This window comes from Anser brachyrhynchus (assembly GCF_964034855.1).
Source record: "Anser brachyrhynchus genome assembly, chromosome: 8".
Classification (NCBI taxonomy): domain Eukaryota; kingdom Metazoa; phylum Chordata; class Aves; order Anseriformes; family Anatidae; genus Anser; species Anser brachyrhynchus.
Window position 1 is genome coordinate 23239976 of NC_137702.1, and position 17054 is coordinate 23257029.

The 17054-nt window shown below is 37.3% G+C and overlaps 1 protein-coding gene across 8 annotated transcripts in view; it reads left to right on the forward strand.

Moving 5' to 3' along the window:
* The window catches only part of DNM3 (dynamin 3), a 180827-nt gene that overhangs the window by 34197 nt on the left and 129576 nt on the right, over nucleotides 1–17054 (forward strand). For 6 of the 8 annotated variants that reach the window (XR_013954166.1, XR_013954167.1, XM_080601703.1 and 3 more), the window contains exons 10-14: nucleotides 466–604; nucleotides 4275–4361; nucleotides 8001–8071; nucleotides 11707–11755; nucleotides 13385–13414. Coding sequence is in view for 6 of the 8 variants with exons in the window: in XM_080601703.1 (XP_080457829.1) it covers nucleotides 466–604; nucleotides 4275–4361; nucleotides 8001–8071; nucleotides 11707–11755; nucleotides 13385–13414 (376 nt within the window). In the remaining 2 variants the exon portion in view is untranslated. The remainder of the gene's footprint in view (nucleotides 1–465; nucleotides 605–4274; nucleotides 4362–8000; nucleotides 8072–11706; nucleotides 11756–13384; nucleotides 13415–17054) is intronic. The other 2 variants (XM_080601705.1, XM_080601708.1) reach the window with 1 other exon arrangement.

The following is a 17054-nucleotide window of genomic DNA, read 5'->3' on the forward strand; positions in this document are numbered from 1 at the left end:
TGTTTCTGTGAGATGCTTGTTTATATAAGTTCACATATGGTGCAGTGGCAAACTGAAATTCTCCACGTATGACTCTGGGTAACAGAACCATATTTACTGTTGTGAGTGCAGAGTGAAATGCAACTATAGGATTCTTCATGGTTTACTCTGCAAGTGGTTGTACATGGAGTGCTGCCATTCACCTCTAAGGTTTGGGGTGCTGCTGAAGAGGCTTCACCATGTTATTCCAATACTTTTTAGAGTTTTTGCAGTCATCTAGTAGGGCATGTTTCAACTTCTATATTCTTATTACACAATTACACTTTCCTTTTTAAAGAGAAAAACAAATTTAGTTCTACAGAAGGCTGTATAGGGATATCATCATAATTCAGCTCTAAGCCTCTGAAAATGTAGATGAGCAACTAAGTTTAAAAAAAAAATCTTGCAGGATGTATTACTATCTTACATATTCTTTCATGTCCACAGAACAGGTTTGTTTACTCCAGATATGGCATTTGAAGCTATTGTTAAAAAACAGATTGTCAAGCTGAAAGGACCTTGCTTAAAAAGCGTGGATCTGGTGATGCAAGAGTTAATCAACACGGTCAAGAAATGCACTAAAAAGGTAACTTGCAAATAGATCTGGCAATGTAAGTAGAGCATGATTATAGTAGCTAACACAAAGTCTGTCTTGCATTCTAGGATGTTATAAGAGACTTGAGCTAGTTACTTTATTTACAGAGTAAAACTCCAAATAGTTACAACTTCTGCAATATTCAAAAACAAAGTAATGCTGAAAATGTTCTCTTTTTGAGTCCTGTGTTTTGAGTATGCACATCTCCTGATTGGAGTTTTGTTGAGTCAGGAGTTGCCCTCTGGCTTCCACTTTATAATCATGTTTTCATGGGTACTGCAAATGGAACGTAGGCAGCAACTCTGCTCGTATGTAAATCAGGAAAAAAAAAATTGTACTCGGAAAATTTTCTTTCTTAATGCTTACAAGAGGAAGAAACAGTGAAACTTTTCTAGAGCCAAGGCCTCAGATGTGTTCAGAGAGGTCTATCAAGGAGGACAAAATACCCATTCTGTATTGGGTGGTATCACAGATCTTTGCGAAGTCAGGGAGCCATAAAATCTCCTGTGCTTTTCTCATAAACAACCCCAAAGCTCGTAATGTCCAGCTGTCAAGAAGTTAGAAGTAGAATGCTAGGAAGATTTCATCTCCCTTGTATTTGTACCTCCTTGTATTAGCGTTGACAAATGAGCTTGCTGCTGCCCAGAAATGTCAAACCTTAATGCTCAGCAGTGCTTTCCACATAGAGCTTCCTGATATGAAAATTGTGTGCATCTATTAAAGTTGTTTGTTATCCTACGATAGTAATGGATTATCAAATTGGTTAATCAAAATTAAACGTAGTGTTAGTGTGAGTGTTTGGGAATGTTTTTCCTGAAGTGTATGCGTAAGTTGTTCTATAGTCTTAAAATGAAACCTCAAACTTTGCCCTGCTCAGGTGGGACTAAGGAAGCATGTCAGGTATTAATGTGAAGCTGAGTGAATGCAATGATCAGACATCTGTTGAGAGTACTTCACTGATGTGGAGAGGGACAGACACTCCCCCCCACTCCCCCATTTCCTTTTCATAGGAAAGGTGTTATCTGTGAATATTACTTACTTGCCTGGGACATTGGCAATTAGCAGTTGCTGATTGTCAGTTATCTTTTCTCCCTTTGCTCTGTTACATTTTAGAAGATCCCGTTGACTCTTATAGACTTCTTACCTAACTGGCTGCTTTTATTTGTTTCACCTCTTGTTCACCTGTCTTTCTCACCGTCTCAGAGTGCAGGGCACCCTATTTGTAGCAAGGCCAGGAGCAGGTCTGGGATATGAGCACTGATATGCTGAAGTTGTTGAGAAATATCCTGCCATAATCTTTACATTCATCTGAATAATGCAACTCTCTATATCACTCAGGAGATAAATGACCTATTTCTTAAAAGATGATTATCCTTTCCTATTTTGGCAGAGGCCATAGAGAATTGAATTAATCACAAAACTTTGAGCTGAAATTCCATTTTTTTTTTCCAAATTTGAAAGATATATTGCTTGAATTAATTGCGCAGAGTCTTTTCCCAGTGCTATCGGTTAAGCTTACCCCATTTTACTGATCACATTAGTGCTGTTATTGAGATGCAAAGATGTTGCCACAAGGTGGAGCCTTCAAAGAACGAGAAAATTATTTAGAGCACTGCTCTGGAATTAGACACACAAGAGAGAGGCATTGAGACATCTCACCACAAGGCTGATAAACTGGTTTTTAGTATAAATTGTTCTCTTCTCACTTGCTCAAGTAAAAATGCTTGCAGCATAGCATTATTTTTAGACTGTGCTTAATGTTTAAGTGTCATATACTAGCTTATGTTTTGCTTTTATTCTTTTGTTTAATTTGTCTTCCAGACCATTCAGGCATGCAATTTATTGGTAATACTGCAGCCACTGTAAATATCTAAGTTGGAGTAGCTAAGTGGGATAAGTGAACAACTTAGAGACAAATGTACTAACCAGCTGAAAAATTTGTTAATATCTTGTTGTCTATTTTGTCATAATAAACAAGGAATAAGATAGTGCAGCATGGGGAGCTCTTAAAGTTTTTTGGGCAGTCAGGTAAAAGGTACCTTATCTGGAGTACCTTCTGTTGGAATGGTTGATGGTTTGTGCTTTAGCTGGTGAAGCTTTGTTACAGTGCTCTTGTGCACATTGTTTTAGAATGTGTGTTTTTTCATATATATATATATATATATACACACACACACACACTTAGGAAAATAGCTTTTACATGATGCCTTCCCATTAGTTTCCCTGGAGCTTTGTGTCGATTGCAGGGTGTATTCAAGGGATGTGACAAGCTAAGGTGAACGGCAGTGCTGTGAGACTCAGCCCTTTCTAACCTCTTATCTGCATTTTGAGCCTTCCACTACTTCTGAGTGGGATTGCTTAGATTGTGACCAGTTGTGTTGCATCGTTGCACCTAAATATTATATATATGATTTGTAATATTTACAAACGTAAGATTTTATGTTCTGTTATTACACCTATGATTATTATGAAATCATTTTATGATATTAAAAATTTATTTTATGTTTTGCAATATTTACAGGTAATTCTGTCAAGTTCTCTTTAGTAATGAGAAACCACCCTGGGAAAAGAAATTATTTTTAATTGTGAATTGTTAGAAAGATCTGTTATTCAGCTAATTTCCCCAACTCGTTTTTTTATCTCTGTAATGGAAAGAGACCATTTAGGTACTGAAGACAGATAAATGATAAGTAGTTGTTAACGATTTAAAGTAGATTGAAATATGGAGATTCTATAGAAGTGTACTTAGAAAGGAAGAGAGCTAATGTGTATATATGTGTATATATGTATACACATGTGTATATGTATATATGTGTACATGTCTATATGCACATCTACATGGGGGTACGTAGTATAAGCAGTTCTTATTGTTACAGAAGAGACTGGTGTCTTCCCTCTTGCTTCTTCACCTGAAGCTTTAATTCTAAACAATGAATTCAAAATAGAACAATAATTTAAGTTTCCATTGTTAATGAGCCTTAGTGCTGGGTGACTCAACACAGTTCTAGATCCAACAGATAGTCTATCAGGTATTCAATTTCATGTTTTGTTTTTTTTCCTAATGTAATAACAGCTGACACAACCTAAAAGCTGGAAAACACAACTTTTTCCCCAAAAAATTCATATTAATTAAATACAGCAAAAGTCTGGATTTTTTTTTAATTACACCTTCATTCATCCACGTCTTGTTAATTACGATGTTTAAAGATGGTTTTCTTTTAGGTTTATGTGATTGCTTTCTTTCTGTGTTGGTATTTGCTCTCTTAGCAGTGTGCTATTCTTGATATACATTTGTGGATTAACTCCTGTCTTTTCTCTTTATATTTGAGAGAGGCTTGCATTGTATTTAGATAAAAGAGCTGAAAGTATTAAGATTTCAATGTTGCAGTGCTATTATTCCAAACAATTGTGTCCCAAATGTCTTTTCCTCAATGTGTCATGGAGCAAAAGTGCAGAAACAGTCTAAGGGTCTAGGTCCCTCCAGTTTTTCTGAAAAATCACTATTAACAGCAAGTAAGGCTTGCTTTGTAGCCTACTTAATGGTTAGTCCAAGAACTTATAATACTTGCTTTTCCTGCAGAGAGGGAAGTGGAGGTTTCTCTGTTTGTATTCTACTGAAGCCACTCTGCAGCTGTAAATTTCTATTATTTTTGCTTCTCAGCTGGCAACATATCCAAGACTGTGTGAGGAAACGGAAAGAATTGTTGCTGGCTATATTCGTGAAAGAGAAGAGAAGACGAAGGATCAGGTGAGAACATATACAACATCTAACGGTTTGGGGAAATGTTTGGAGGAAGAAAGTTATTACGTATAAAGTGAAGTAAGGTAATGAAAGATTTTTGCAGCAACAGGCTACACGCTTCGGAATGGGAGAGAAATTGCTTTTCTACCACTGAGGTTTGACAGAGGAGACTAGAAAATCCTAATTGCTATAGAAAATCCTAATTGGCCTTTCAAGAGGATGTGGATGTAGCAAGGAGAGGTGCTGGCAGTACAGAGCCAGTATCAATCATTCTCTTCCTGTCAATGCTACTGGAGACTGTGACACAGGAAGGAGGCTAATGTCCTGATTCTTAACGATTTTGTCTTTCTTAGTGACAGCTAAACAACATAATCTAGAGTAAGCCTTATATTCGTATAATTTATGGTGGGGATATGAGTAGTCGGTCACATGTTCATCAGCATCTTGCTTCCTACTGTGCTTCTTGGAAGTGAACATGCTCTTTACATAGGAAAGTAATGGAAGACGAAAGAAAAAATTATCTGCTTGCTTTATTTTAACGCAATGACTGTAGTTCTTCTGTCCCTCTTGGTGACACTCCAGGCATAGAGCTCTGGGAATTACTGTAAAATGAACAAGATGAGTCAGTTAATCAATCAGTATCATAGCTTAATTCAGGACAGTTGGCATCTGCAAGCAAACTCTGATCCTGTTTTCTCTTCAGTATCTACGTAGAACCAAGACACATTTCTCCAAGTGTTCTGAGTTTCTTCTCATTTCCTCCTCTTTTTTTTTTCCGTTAAGCATTAAGAATGCTGAAGACGAAAGGGAGATGCTTTCGTCTCAGTGCCTGTGGTTGCGTGTTGGGCCATGGGCAGAAAGAGCTCATTTCTCCTGCTTGTTCCGTGAGCTGACTGGACGCGGCCCAGCTCCAGAGCTACATTCAGGCTAATGCAATTTGCCTCTTTATACCAGGGCCTGATGGCTCAGAAACAGCATTACACAACTGCACTTGTCGCCTCCAGACGATGTTACCTTGTATCCAGTCAGCTCAAGACATGACTTAAGGATACCAGGCCCCAGTGGCAACGTTGGCTTAGTGTTAGCTTGTTCCTGTGCCACAGCGGGCCATCGTCTTAGCTGTGCCGTAACAGCTGTTTGTGGGAAAATGATTCATGATCAAACAAATGCACACAGAAATATCCAGGCTTTTTAATGCTTTGCTTTCAGACTTTTTTAACAGACCAGTCCCATGCTCTAATCACAGCGAGGCCAACAAGCAATTGCGCTAGAACTCTTGCAGGAGTGACAAGCCACGTAGAGGATGTGTGAGCTCAGGCAAGCATTGCTGCTGGAGTTCTGTGTTGCTAAACAGTAGCAAAACCACACAGGCTGAGCTGAGAAACGTGGCCCCACTGTCTCTGGCCATGTTGGCAGGGTTAAGGTGCTTAGAACCACTGGAACTGACTCCTGAGGGCTATTTTGTACCTTGAAAAGCAATGTCTCAAATCTGAAGATTAAAAAGTAATCCCTCCTTTGGATTCTAAAATTAGCAAGAACAGGTCTTCTCCTATAACCCCTCTAAAGGACAGAGTGACTGCTCTTAAGCTGATAACTTCTGATTGTGATATTTTAAACTCAGAGTTTCAAGAGTTGGTTCATCAGCACCTTTCCAGGTTCATGGATGTACAGCTTTTCTGGCTGTAGTTTTCCTTGAAGTTAAGAATAAATAAATACGTTTTGGAGAAATGTCTCTAAGACATTCATTATACAGCTGAGCACTCCAAATCCAGGAAACTTTAAAGCTTAGACTACATGTGAGAAAATCCCCTGGGAGTGGAAAGGGGAATAATTGTCTAGGAAGTAAAGAGTATGACGACAAAAATATTTGGGAAAGAGGGGCTCCTAAGTAGTTCTAGGCTCCTGGCTCGCCAACTGTGGTGAGCTGTGCAGTGTATTCTACTTCTTTTCCCTTAAACTGTTCTGTGCATATGTAGTCTTTAAAAGTCATTTTGAAAAATGTATTTGCTGGGCTTGTGCTTGCAGAGAGTTCTGGTTAGCACATCCAGTTACTTAAAAATTTGGAAGAAGACAAAAATTACTTAGAATTTTATTTCTTATTTTTCTGTTCTTCATTGTGTGCGCATACCTGGCAATTTCCCAGAACAAAGTACAAAATACCCTCTTTTTGCAAATGCCAAGAATTGGTCAAATAGGTTATTGTCGCATAGTCCCATCATTATTTATGCTGATAACAGTTACTGTTAATAAATAAAAATGCTAGTGAGGATATTTTTGGAGGTAAGAGCTAAACCCAAATCCCTGCTATCTTCTGTTGTCCGTGAGACTAAATAGAATTTGGAAGTGATGAAGAATTTGGAAGTGATGCTGTTCGTGGAGCTGTGCAGAAATAAATGTACACTTGGAGGGGATTAAATGCTGAAGGAGTGGATCCAAATGAAGTTATTGTCTTAGTGTTTAGGTGTTGTTCAAAAGCACAGTAGTGTGATGCTTTGATATGGCACAATAAGCATGTAGAAGTTTGGGCTTCGTATTGGAAACAACTTGGTGGGATTTCTTTGTTAGGTAAGGAGAGCTTGTTTTATAATAAAGTAGTCGTTATTTCAATATTTTATAATAGTAAAAGTCATATTTTATTGTCATTGGTGGGGCTTATCTATCCAAGTGTTCTTACTATCACAGTCTGACAATAGTGTTTACTAAGAAGTTCATGCCTTGGGCATCAGTATGGATAGTGGATTGGATAATTATACAATTATCCAATTATACAATTATCCAATTATCCAAGGGAGGAGAAGGTAGTAAAAGGCTTCCTCTTTTTACAAAATCTTGCTGAATATGAAGTAAGAAATTTGGTGACTGTGGTGGTAGCAATATCTTTTTTCCTTGCTCCTGCTGATAGATGGAAAAATCATGATTTCCTTCAGTCTCATGCATGTTCAAGAAGCTGAGCAAGGGTGGGAGTGTGTTTTCTCCGATGTCTTAGCAAGTTCTTTTCCTGGTTAGATTATAAAGTTTGATTCAAATTCTGTCTCTGGGATCTAGAAGGATCAGCAAGTAGTAAGTTGATACATTTCTCTTTCACAAACCATTCATTCTGTTATTTTATTGACTATCTCATCTCTCAGGCCTGGTGTGTGCACCAGAATGCCTGTTTAGTACCTGCACTGTAAGTTTTCTGGGACAGGGCTAGCTTATGTATCACTTCTTTATGTAGTACCTAAAGAAAACGATGGCCTCCTGATTTTAGCTTAAAGTTTCAGTTTTCTTGCTGGCTTGGCTGGAATGGTACCAGTAGACAGGATTTTCATTAGCTTGAAGACACTTGTTGCCTATTATTAAACTCTTTCTGGTCAGGTATAGTTGATCTTAATGAAGTGGACAAAGGTCAAGTTAGTAAAAATGGTCTGTCAGGAAAAAATAGAGGGAAAGGGTTAAGCTCTTCTGTAGTCTAGCTTATTAAACAAGCATACAAACAGGAGTGGTAGGATTTAGAAGATATTGTTGCTTTTGTTATGAACAATTATGAAAGGAATATTTAATAATGCAGAAAACTCAAAGTTTTGTTCTCTTCTCCCTTCCTTTTCCTCAATCTCGCTCCTCCACCTCACCCATTCTTTTTTGGTCTCTTGTCTCCCCTAATAGGTGCTGCTGCTGATTGATATCCAGGTTTCTTACATCAACACCAACCACGAAGACTTCATTGGCTTCGCAAAGTATGTATATAGCTACTTTGGTATAAAGACACTGTCAGAGATTTTTTTTTTTTTTACTAACTTCAAAACAGAAGTCTTGAGCGTGACAGTGGAGATGCAAACTATGAAGTCCCGAATATGCAGAAGCATGCTTTTTCTCAATATGTGTAGTGTTAAACTCTCACTTGTCGGGGATTCTTTACCCTTGTTCACAAGCCTGGATTCACTGAAGCTTATGTCTGGGCCTGGGATCACATCAGTCTCAGGAGGCAGCTTTAGCAGAGCTGATGCCCTTGCTGTATCCGTTTTAGGACCACAGGAATGTGTATTATTGGTGGTATTTCTGTATTGTTGCTAATGCATATTTTGGGAGCTGTGATTCCATGTGAAACAGTTTCATTCAGAGTAATAGATGTCACTGAATTTTAAGTGTGCTTGCTGTTTGGCTCTAGAAGATAATAGTAACAGAATAGCCTCCAGGGCCTGGTTTGATGTTGTCCTTGCTTAATTGAAAAGACTGTGAGAATATTCTCCATAACGTCCTCCCCAGCTTCCAGCAATTTTGTTCCTCAGGGACTTCATACCAGCACTTTGACACTAGTCAAAATGTTAAAGATGTCTTCACACTTTGAAGAATAAATGTTTCTTCGGTCATATTCATTTGCCATAAGAGCGTTTGGAATCGTAACAGGTTTCATCTACACGTGACATTGGCAACAAAGATTGGCACCATAGTGATGGTTATATTATGGGCTATTCTAGTTAGCACTGTGAAGGAAGGTCTACATCTTTGACAGTATGACTTGAAGGTTTAAGACACAGAATTAATAAGCTGAGAAGGGAAAAGGCAAAGCCAAGCACTGTTTGTGTTTGGTTTGAACAACTTTCTCTAATATTGTTTGCAGGTCCTGGATATCTCTATCAGTTCTCTTGACAAAAGACAGGATGTAGGAATGGTAGCTGGCCTTTTAGAGGTCAAGACAACAACCTGCCTGCTATTTACTTCTCTTCATCCTTTCCTGACAGGAAAAAGCCTGCTAAAAACACTTCATATGTATTCATGGTGGGTGTTGTGACCTTGGGAAGTCACTGGTCCAACCTCCTGATCAGGGAAGGGGCGATGTTAAGTTCAGACAAGTTTGCTTGGGGCTTTGTCCAATCAGATCCTGAAAACTTCCAAAAAGAGAGATTTGCCAGCTACTCTATACAGCCCGTTCTGATGCCTGCCTCTCCTCACTATGAAAAGATGTCTCCTTGTGTCAAGTTGGAACCTCCCATGTTTTATAGCCTTGGATTGTGGAGTGCCAGGTACATCTGGAGCTATTTCAGTATGTCTCTCCTCTGGAAATAAAACCTTCAGAGATGCTGTTGCTTGAGCCTGTAGTTCAGTCTGTGGTTCTCAGTGCTTCATCTTTTCTAAGGAGTTAAAACATCCCAGTTAAGTTTCTTGGGAAAACTTCTTCCTCTTCTGCCAGTAGACGTGGAAATCCCCAGCCCCTGTGCAAGAGGTGTAAGTAGATAACAAATGGCCTTCCACTTAGGTTCACTAATAACTGTAAGTCTAAGCAAGTCTTTCCAGGGGTTGAAATTGATGGCTAGGCAAGTGCTTTTTGTTGACTTGTGGTCCACTGGGAGAGCAAGCTTGATTAACTAAGAACAATTTTAAGTGTAAAATTTATTTATGAGCTAAACAATAGAAAATACAGATTTTAGCCCGTAATCATAGTGTTGTTATAGCAATTATGTTAGAATTTGAAAATGAAATAAATGTGGGTAGCATACGGGCTTCTGCAGTGTCCAAACATCCTGGAATGTAGCTTCCTCAGATTCCTTAGTGTTTCCTTTGGTTTGCTGAGTGTCCTAGCCAGCTGTCTCCTGCGACTGCAGTGTTTTATAAGCGTAAGTCCTGTGAACCTTGCTCATAAGAATGAGCACAAGGTATTTCAATTTACATTGAAGCATTGCGGGGCCTAAGACAGGTACAGTATTTCAGAAAGATTTAAGAAAGCCAATATTTAGAACAGCTTTGTGTAGTTATGATTTGATTTTATTTCTTTTGGGTGAAATCATAGAATATTAATACTTGTCACATTTAGCAGAATGAGTGGTAAAATGTTGGGATTGGGTTTGTTTCCAGTTGGTGTAACTCAAACACAGCTAAGTGATTCAATCTACATGAGGGGTAATTTGTATTTAGAACAGTAAATAAAGAACTAATTGCTGGGCTATTGCTAAAAGACGTGGGTTTCTTAGTATGATGTTAGTTGTCTATTTAATTAACTTCCCTAAGGCAGTGAAGTGGGGGGAGAATAAAAAGAACACCCAAAGAATGACAATTAGATTTTGTAAAGCCATATTGTATGTGCTTCTCAAACAACAGATGAGAATTGGTGAGGGATTAGTGCTGTATTTTCTTTATGCAGGTTATTTAATCATAATTTATGCACCCAAATTTATGCAGTTCAGATGATGTACTGGAGACGTGTGCTGTCATTTGGTCAAAAGTATCTGGGTGATTGAGAGCTAAGCCCAGTAAATAGGCACGTGGAATAAACATGGTTGTGGATCTTCTCACTGACAACATGTAGACTGCTGGTTTGATAGATTATGGCCCTAAAGGCATGATCAGAGTTGGGACAGAGATGAGTTTGGTGCCCCAGCAATTCTCTGGATCAGCAGCTGTGCACAAAATAGTTTCAGCCTTGGGCCTGTAGGCTGTGATCCAAGCACATCTTTCTTTCCTACTCTTTCAGAGGAGTGTTTGTAGATGATCTAATACGTATGCTGTTTCGTCAGTTAATTAATGTCTGCTGAAATGGTATAATCTAATCCAAAGAAAACTTGCTGTCACCGGTTGCTGCTCTGGTAGTTGTGTAGCAAAGCCTGCTGCTTGAACACTTTTTCCCTTTTTCCAGCGATACTGTAATTGTATGGTCTAACACTTAGAAGCCACATAACACAAAGGTTTTTAGAATTAATGGCAACCTGTGTGTTTGAGACAGGAGTGTGTTTTGTTTCAGGAGTTGAGATTACCAGAGTTCAAGCATTGAGGAAAATATTTTAAATATGTTTTAATTTCGAATGTGCTCTGCTCTTACAAGGTTCCAGCTTTTTGAACCAACTTTATGACAGCTTCATCCATTGGTTATATTTACACCCTCACAGTGCATATAAATATTAGAATAATATTCAAAACAAACTGTCATGACAAAGCTATTAAGAAGCCTCCAGCAGGGGAGGATTTTGTTGTACTGCTCTAAATAACAGAAATGTCTCACTTTTCATCTCTTTTCTAATATTTATAGAGGCTAATGTTTCCAAAGTTACCCCCCATGAGCCATAATTTCTCTATGCTTTTAGTAACCTTTACTGATGTAAGTAGGATGTTGTTACAAAAGGAGATGATTAGTAGGAGCTGTCTGGTGTGCGTATCTCTTCTGTGCTAAGCAGGCAAATGTTCCTGTAAGAGTAAGTAAGTTAAGTAAGAAAAGTAGTTGAAAAATGCACTTACATGCAATGATTTTATTGTGTTTCTTTGTTACACTAGCTTTCTGTGCTGGAATCATAAGTAACTATTACTACTAAAATCTGCTGCTCAGGAACTGGTTTAGTTTTTGAGTTCCTTCAGTATAACTTTTTTCCTCTGCTTTCCTTAGTGCCCAACAAAGAAGCAGTCAGGTTAACAAAAGTGCAGTGGGAAATCAGGTAGGCACCTTAACAGAGAATGGATAATGGCATGTGCAAGTTAATCCCAGCTGTCTGGTTTTCTTGGCTGCGTTTATTTTTTGTACATCCATAATTTACCTTTTCTGCTTGAAACATATATAAAATGCATCATCATCTCCTTTTTACTGAAGTTTTCAGTGCCACATGACTTTCATCGTTGTCATCATTTATTGTTTAAATTCCTGCTACTGTTTGCACTGCTGGTTGGTGCCTCCCCTCCCATGCCATTTAACACATCAAATCTTTCATGTTACACACAAATGTATTTTTTCATTAACTGCGAACTTGTGAATTTCAGAATCCAAACCACCGGTGAGTACTTACTTGTGTGTGCTTTGTCATACAGTTATTTTTACTAGTTCTCACATGTTCACAGCTTAATAGCAATGAAGGGGCAATTCAGCAAGCAAAAGCATTTTTGCTTTTACCTGTTTTGAAAGCTTTCAGTTGGCCTCACGAAGATGTTGACTATGTACCATTGTCCTCTCTCAGAGTAAACAAAGAATAACTGATTGTTGGTCTGAAATTAATTGCCATTTTCACTGAGATTCATTAATAAAATCAGTTGGTTATTTCTTTTGATTCCATAATGATATGGGATTGATTCTGCAAGGTGCTAAGTGCTCATGAGCCTTGCTTCTTTTTTTCCTTTTGTGCAGGCCAGGGGTACTTGGTACTTCAAAGGATCAATCCTTTTTTAATATGAAATGAAAAAAAATGAAAATGCTACACCTTTGAGGATTTCTGCTCAATTTGAGGGTTTTGCAAAGTCTTAAACAGGAAAAAAATAGTATGGAAATAGTACACACCTTAAAGGGTTATAAAAAAAAAAAATCTAGTAGAAAAGACAGTTACCCACGTTGAATGTCTTCCTGATGTTTTCATGTATAATGTGGTCAAACAAAGCTCAGGAGGTGAAAAGTTTAAGGTTTTCAAATGTGAGCATTGTGTTAAACCTGTGATTTCAGAAAATCTCCTACTGTGCTGTTGTAGATCAGAATTCTAGCACTTTTTGAAAACCCGGTCATTTTTTTGGGCATGGAAACCCAACCTATTCCTCCCACCAAGAAATTGCTAGTTATGTTTTAAGATGTTAGTCACAATAATCTCATTAACTTGAATATGATGGTTCCCCAGAGCCTGGCTAGCATGAGTGGCATTTTTGCTGTAATATATGGTTTGGGCTAAAATGAAAAAAAGTTGAAAGGTCTAAACACTGAAATGGCTTCAAAGACTTGTCTCTCCCGTCTGAGGAGAGACTTCCTTCTTATCTAGCTGTGCCGGAACATGTGTCAAACACAACAACTGTCATCACTTTAGAGTGTCCCTTAAAAGGAAAATCAGTCAGTTATCTGACTCTTCAAAAATACACATATAAAATGAATGTTTTTTTAATTAAGTGAATCCTTTTTTCTCTAAAGAAGTGGAGAAGCAGCTTGGAGTTTTAAATTATATGTTGCAACTTGATTACTTATTGATATAAAGGGCTTTGCTGAACCTTTTATTTGAAGATAATAAAGAGATGTTTGTAAGTTAATTGTTTGGAGTTGAAAAGAATGAGAAAATGTTTCTGAAACAAAACTTTACTTTTGCAATTTGCTATTTCAGGGAACCAATCTACCGCCTTCAAGGCAAATTGTACGAGCTAAGTTCTGTAAGCTTTATTGTTGCTTTTTCATTTAGCTTCTCAGAGGGCAAAGTTTGTCTCTAACTCATTGGTTTGTTTAATACTTGCTACTAAACTACTTAATGTGAAGCTGTTTTGTTTGTAACCTTTCCTCAACAAAGTATAATTGCAGTTCATCACTTAACTGCTACTAACCTGCTGTTACAACTATGAACAAATATAACTTAAAATGTTATAGAAAACTTTGGATAAAATTAATATGTTTATAATTGTCCAAGCTTCTCAAACTAAAACGACTAATTGATGTTTATTATATAACTGGAAAGCAGTATTTATCTGATGTAAGTGCTTTTGTTTATAGTAAATATTTTTTTGAAAGGTGGGCAAATTATAATTTTTGGTAACCAAAATGAAACTTTAGCTTTTGCTTAAATGAACATATTGTTTATGGGTACAGGTACTGTTATTGGTGTTTTGTTTATACAAAGGAATTGCTTCTGATAGAAAACGTGAATTTATTAATAAACTTAGAAATATCTGAAGTCTTTTTAGCATTCTTCTCATAGCACAAGGAGGATCAATATATCATGGACAGACTCCTTTCTAACCCTTCCAGCTCATGAGTAAATAAATGTGAATGCATTTAATATTACTAATTAGAATTAATTGTCTAAACAGCAGTTAATTTTATAACAAATTACTCCTGGCTTGGTGATGGTTAGATGTAAGAAGTAAATCCCTATCTTGTGCATTATTTGGTAATATCTTTGCTGAAAACATACCCATTTTTCCAGTTTGTTGCCATATTATCAAATCATATTAGTTAACATTTCAAACAAACCTGAACTATACTTATGTTCAGTAAAGGAAAAAGGATTAGGCAGCATTGATTCTAACAGCAGCTGAATTCAATCTCTCAAGAGATCGAGATCATTGTTTTCCCAAAATTATGAGGTGCTCATTTGCAATCACATTGATTTTCATTTTGTGATTTGCTTTGAACTGGAATGGTGCAGATAACTATTAACTGTTTCTGTGTATCTCAGAAATAAGGTGAGCTTGTTGTATTTTTGGAAGAAGTGTGATGCCAGTTCCTCTTAACATGTTTTTGCTCCCTTTTCCCCTACTACTAATTTATCCTCTCATGCTCAATCTTTGGCCTCTCTTTCTTTCCTTTGCTACCGCCTGAGGTTTTGACCTGACTCCACAAAGTTTCTTTTTAAGCCACAGGTTAGTCTGTCTTCTAATTTGCTTGAAGTAATCAATGTAATGCTTGGTTTTACACAGCACACTAGCAAGATCTGGATCCTGAAGGCTGACCTACTCCTAACTGTTGTATTATGTATGTTGAGATTTGTTTTTTTTAAACTCCCCTTCTTGATAAACCTTTGAAGACAAAGGTGTCATGATGTACGTGCCCAGTCCATACTACAATTTGCAAGAATGCAGATTACTCAAATTATGTGTCGTTTATATAAAACTGGTTTGTGTTTCTACTTCTATGGTAAAATCTGCTGCTGCACTTAAGTAGCCCCTGTAATTGGAGAAGGTGATTAATCTGAACTATGAGTTTAATGTCACTGTCCAAGTGATTTGGAGATTTGGGTACGAAGGTTTTGTCTCCATTACAACGTTACACCCACAATCTGATTCATTTCCTCTGAACACAGGTAGGGTTCAGACCCCATCAGTTGGCCTCAGCTATTGTGCTAATAAATAACTTTTTCTCCAGCAGCACCTTTTTATTTTCTTTTTTTTTTCTTTTTAATTAATCCTGCTTCATTAACATAGTTCGCTGCTTCTTGTCTTCAGATACACTTCAATCAGTTTACCTTGCATGACTCAGGAAAAAAAGTGTTTTCAGAATCTTTCAGAGCAAGTAGGTGGAAGTGGAAACTTGTGCCACACTTAGTGAGGGGGTCAGAAAAACATTACAAGGCTGTTCTGTTAAGAAGTGTCAATGTTTCTGTAAAAGATTCTAGAGGTGGTGCCTATGGACAACAACATGATGCTAACTTTGAAATATCCTAGAAAGAGAAATGCTACTGTTGAATTTTCATCTTTTCAAGACTAGAGAAATGCTGCTGTTCTAAATGACCTTTACTGATACTTATTTTTTAGGTTATCATTCCTTGATGATTGACTTAATCACCTCAGTCTTTGTTTAACTACATTTGAAGCATATTTCATTTTTTCACTGCTGAGTGTTTTGCTTTGGTGAAGACTTAATTTTACTTTAAAGTAGAGGTGTGGACTTGGCCACTGCCATTATCTTTAAGTTATGTGATATATCTTTCAGGGAAGCAATGTCATTTCAAGATCTGTTCTGATGCTGAACATAGACCAGATGCATACGTAATCTGATCAATTTTTATTCTGTTATTTAGCAGATTACGGTGAAATACTGTATTAGGCTTCTCTAATCTGTTGTTCCTTTTTATTCTCTGTAGTGCAAGAATCTTTCTATTTGAACCCAAAGAGTCAATAACTTGTAAGGATGCCTCAGAGTAGTTTCTGCAGGTTTTTTTTCATTTGTTTTTTTTTTACCCTCAATGTGGTTACTATTTAGTAACACCTGCTGTGTCACAATGACGACAAGATGAAGTAGAGCAGTGCTGGGATTTGTGTTGTGTGTTCACAAGTATTTCAATGGAATAGCGTAACGTAACTTCAGTGGAGTTATGTTAATTCAACAAAATGCTATGTGTTGTGTGGTTGCTGAAGTAGCCAGTCTCATAATTTTCACACTTGTATTTCTCTCTGCCCAGCCAATTTTGCTTGTCTTTCCTTAGATCATCATTCAAATACTTCTTTGAAAGAAGTGGAACGCTTACTGAGTCTCTAATGTATTTCTTTCACAAATATCTTCTTTGGTTTAATGGCATTAGTAAGTCATATAGCAATACATAAAATGCACTTATATCAAATCCTGCTTTCCTGTTTATTCATGAAATGGTGGAGGATAAGAACAACAGATACGATTTCAGTTTTGTGCAGCGGAACTATCAGAAAATGACTTCCTTCTGGCTTGTTCATGTGCTTTTGTACCCTCGAAGTTTCATTTTTCAGACACCCAGATTAGATATCAGGACCCTGAAGGAAGGAACTGTGTCATCTCTTGTTCATCCTGTACATGGAGTCCAACTACCGGTCAAAATATTGTCTTCACTAGCTTCTGGCAATACTCATATTTTTCACCTTCCTGAGGTTCATAAATTGTGTCACTAATATCCGGTTTGTGCAGAGTGACACTTAGAAATATGATAGAAAATGCTGAAATGGATCTCTTAAATCCAAACCAACCAGAAAATGAACTAGTGAAAACAATAATGAAAACCACTACCTTCATTTTCCATGCTGAGTACTGTACAACATAGCTAACAGGATAGTTTAAAAACACCAACATAAAACATAATCAGAGGTTTCTACTTCAAAAAATCTTTTTAAAAATCCTTGCTGCTGACTGTCTATGGAAGGACATGTATTTCTTAAATATGTCTTGGGTTATCTTTTGAGAAATTGACTGATATGTAAGGTGCTATTCAGTTCTTCTGGAAAGTAAAGCTGTTGCTTAAGGTCACGATGTTTTGCATTTACACCATGATCTGACATGTCGTTCTCCCCTGACCCCAACACTGGTACTGACTATTT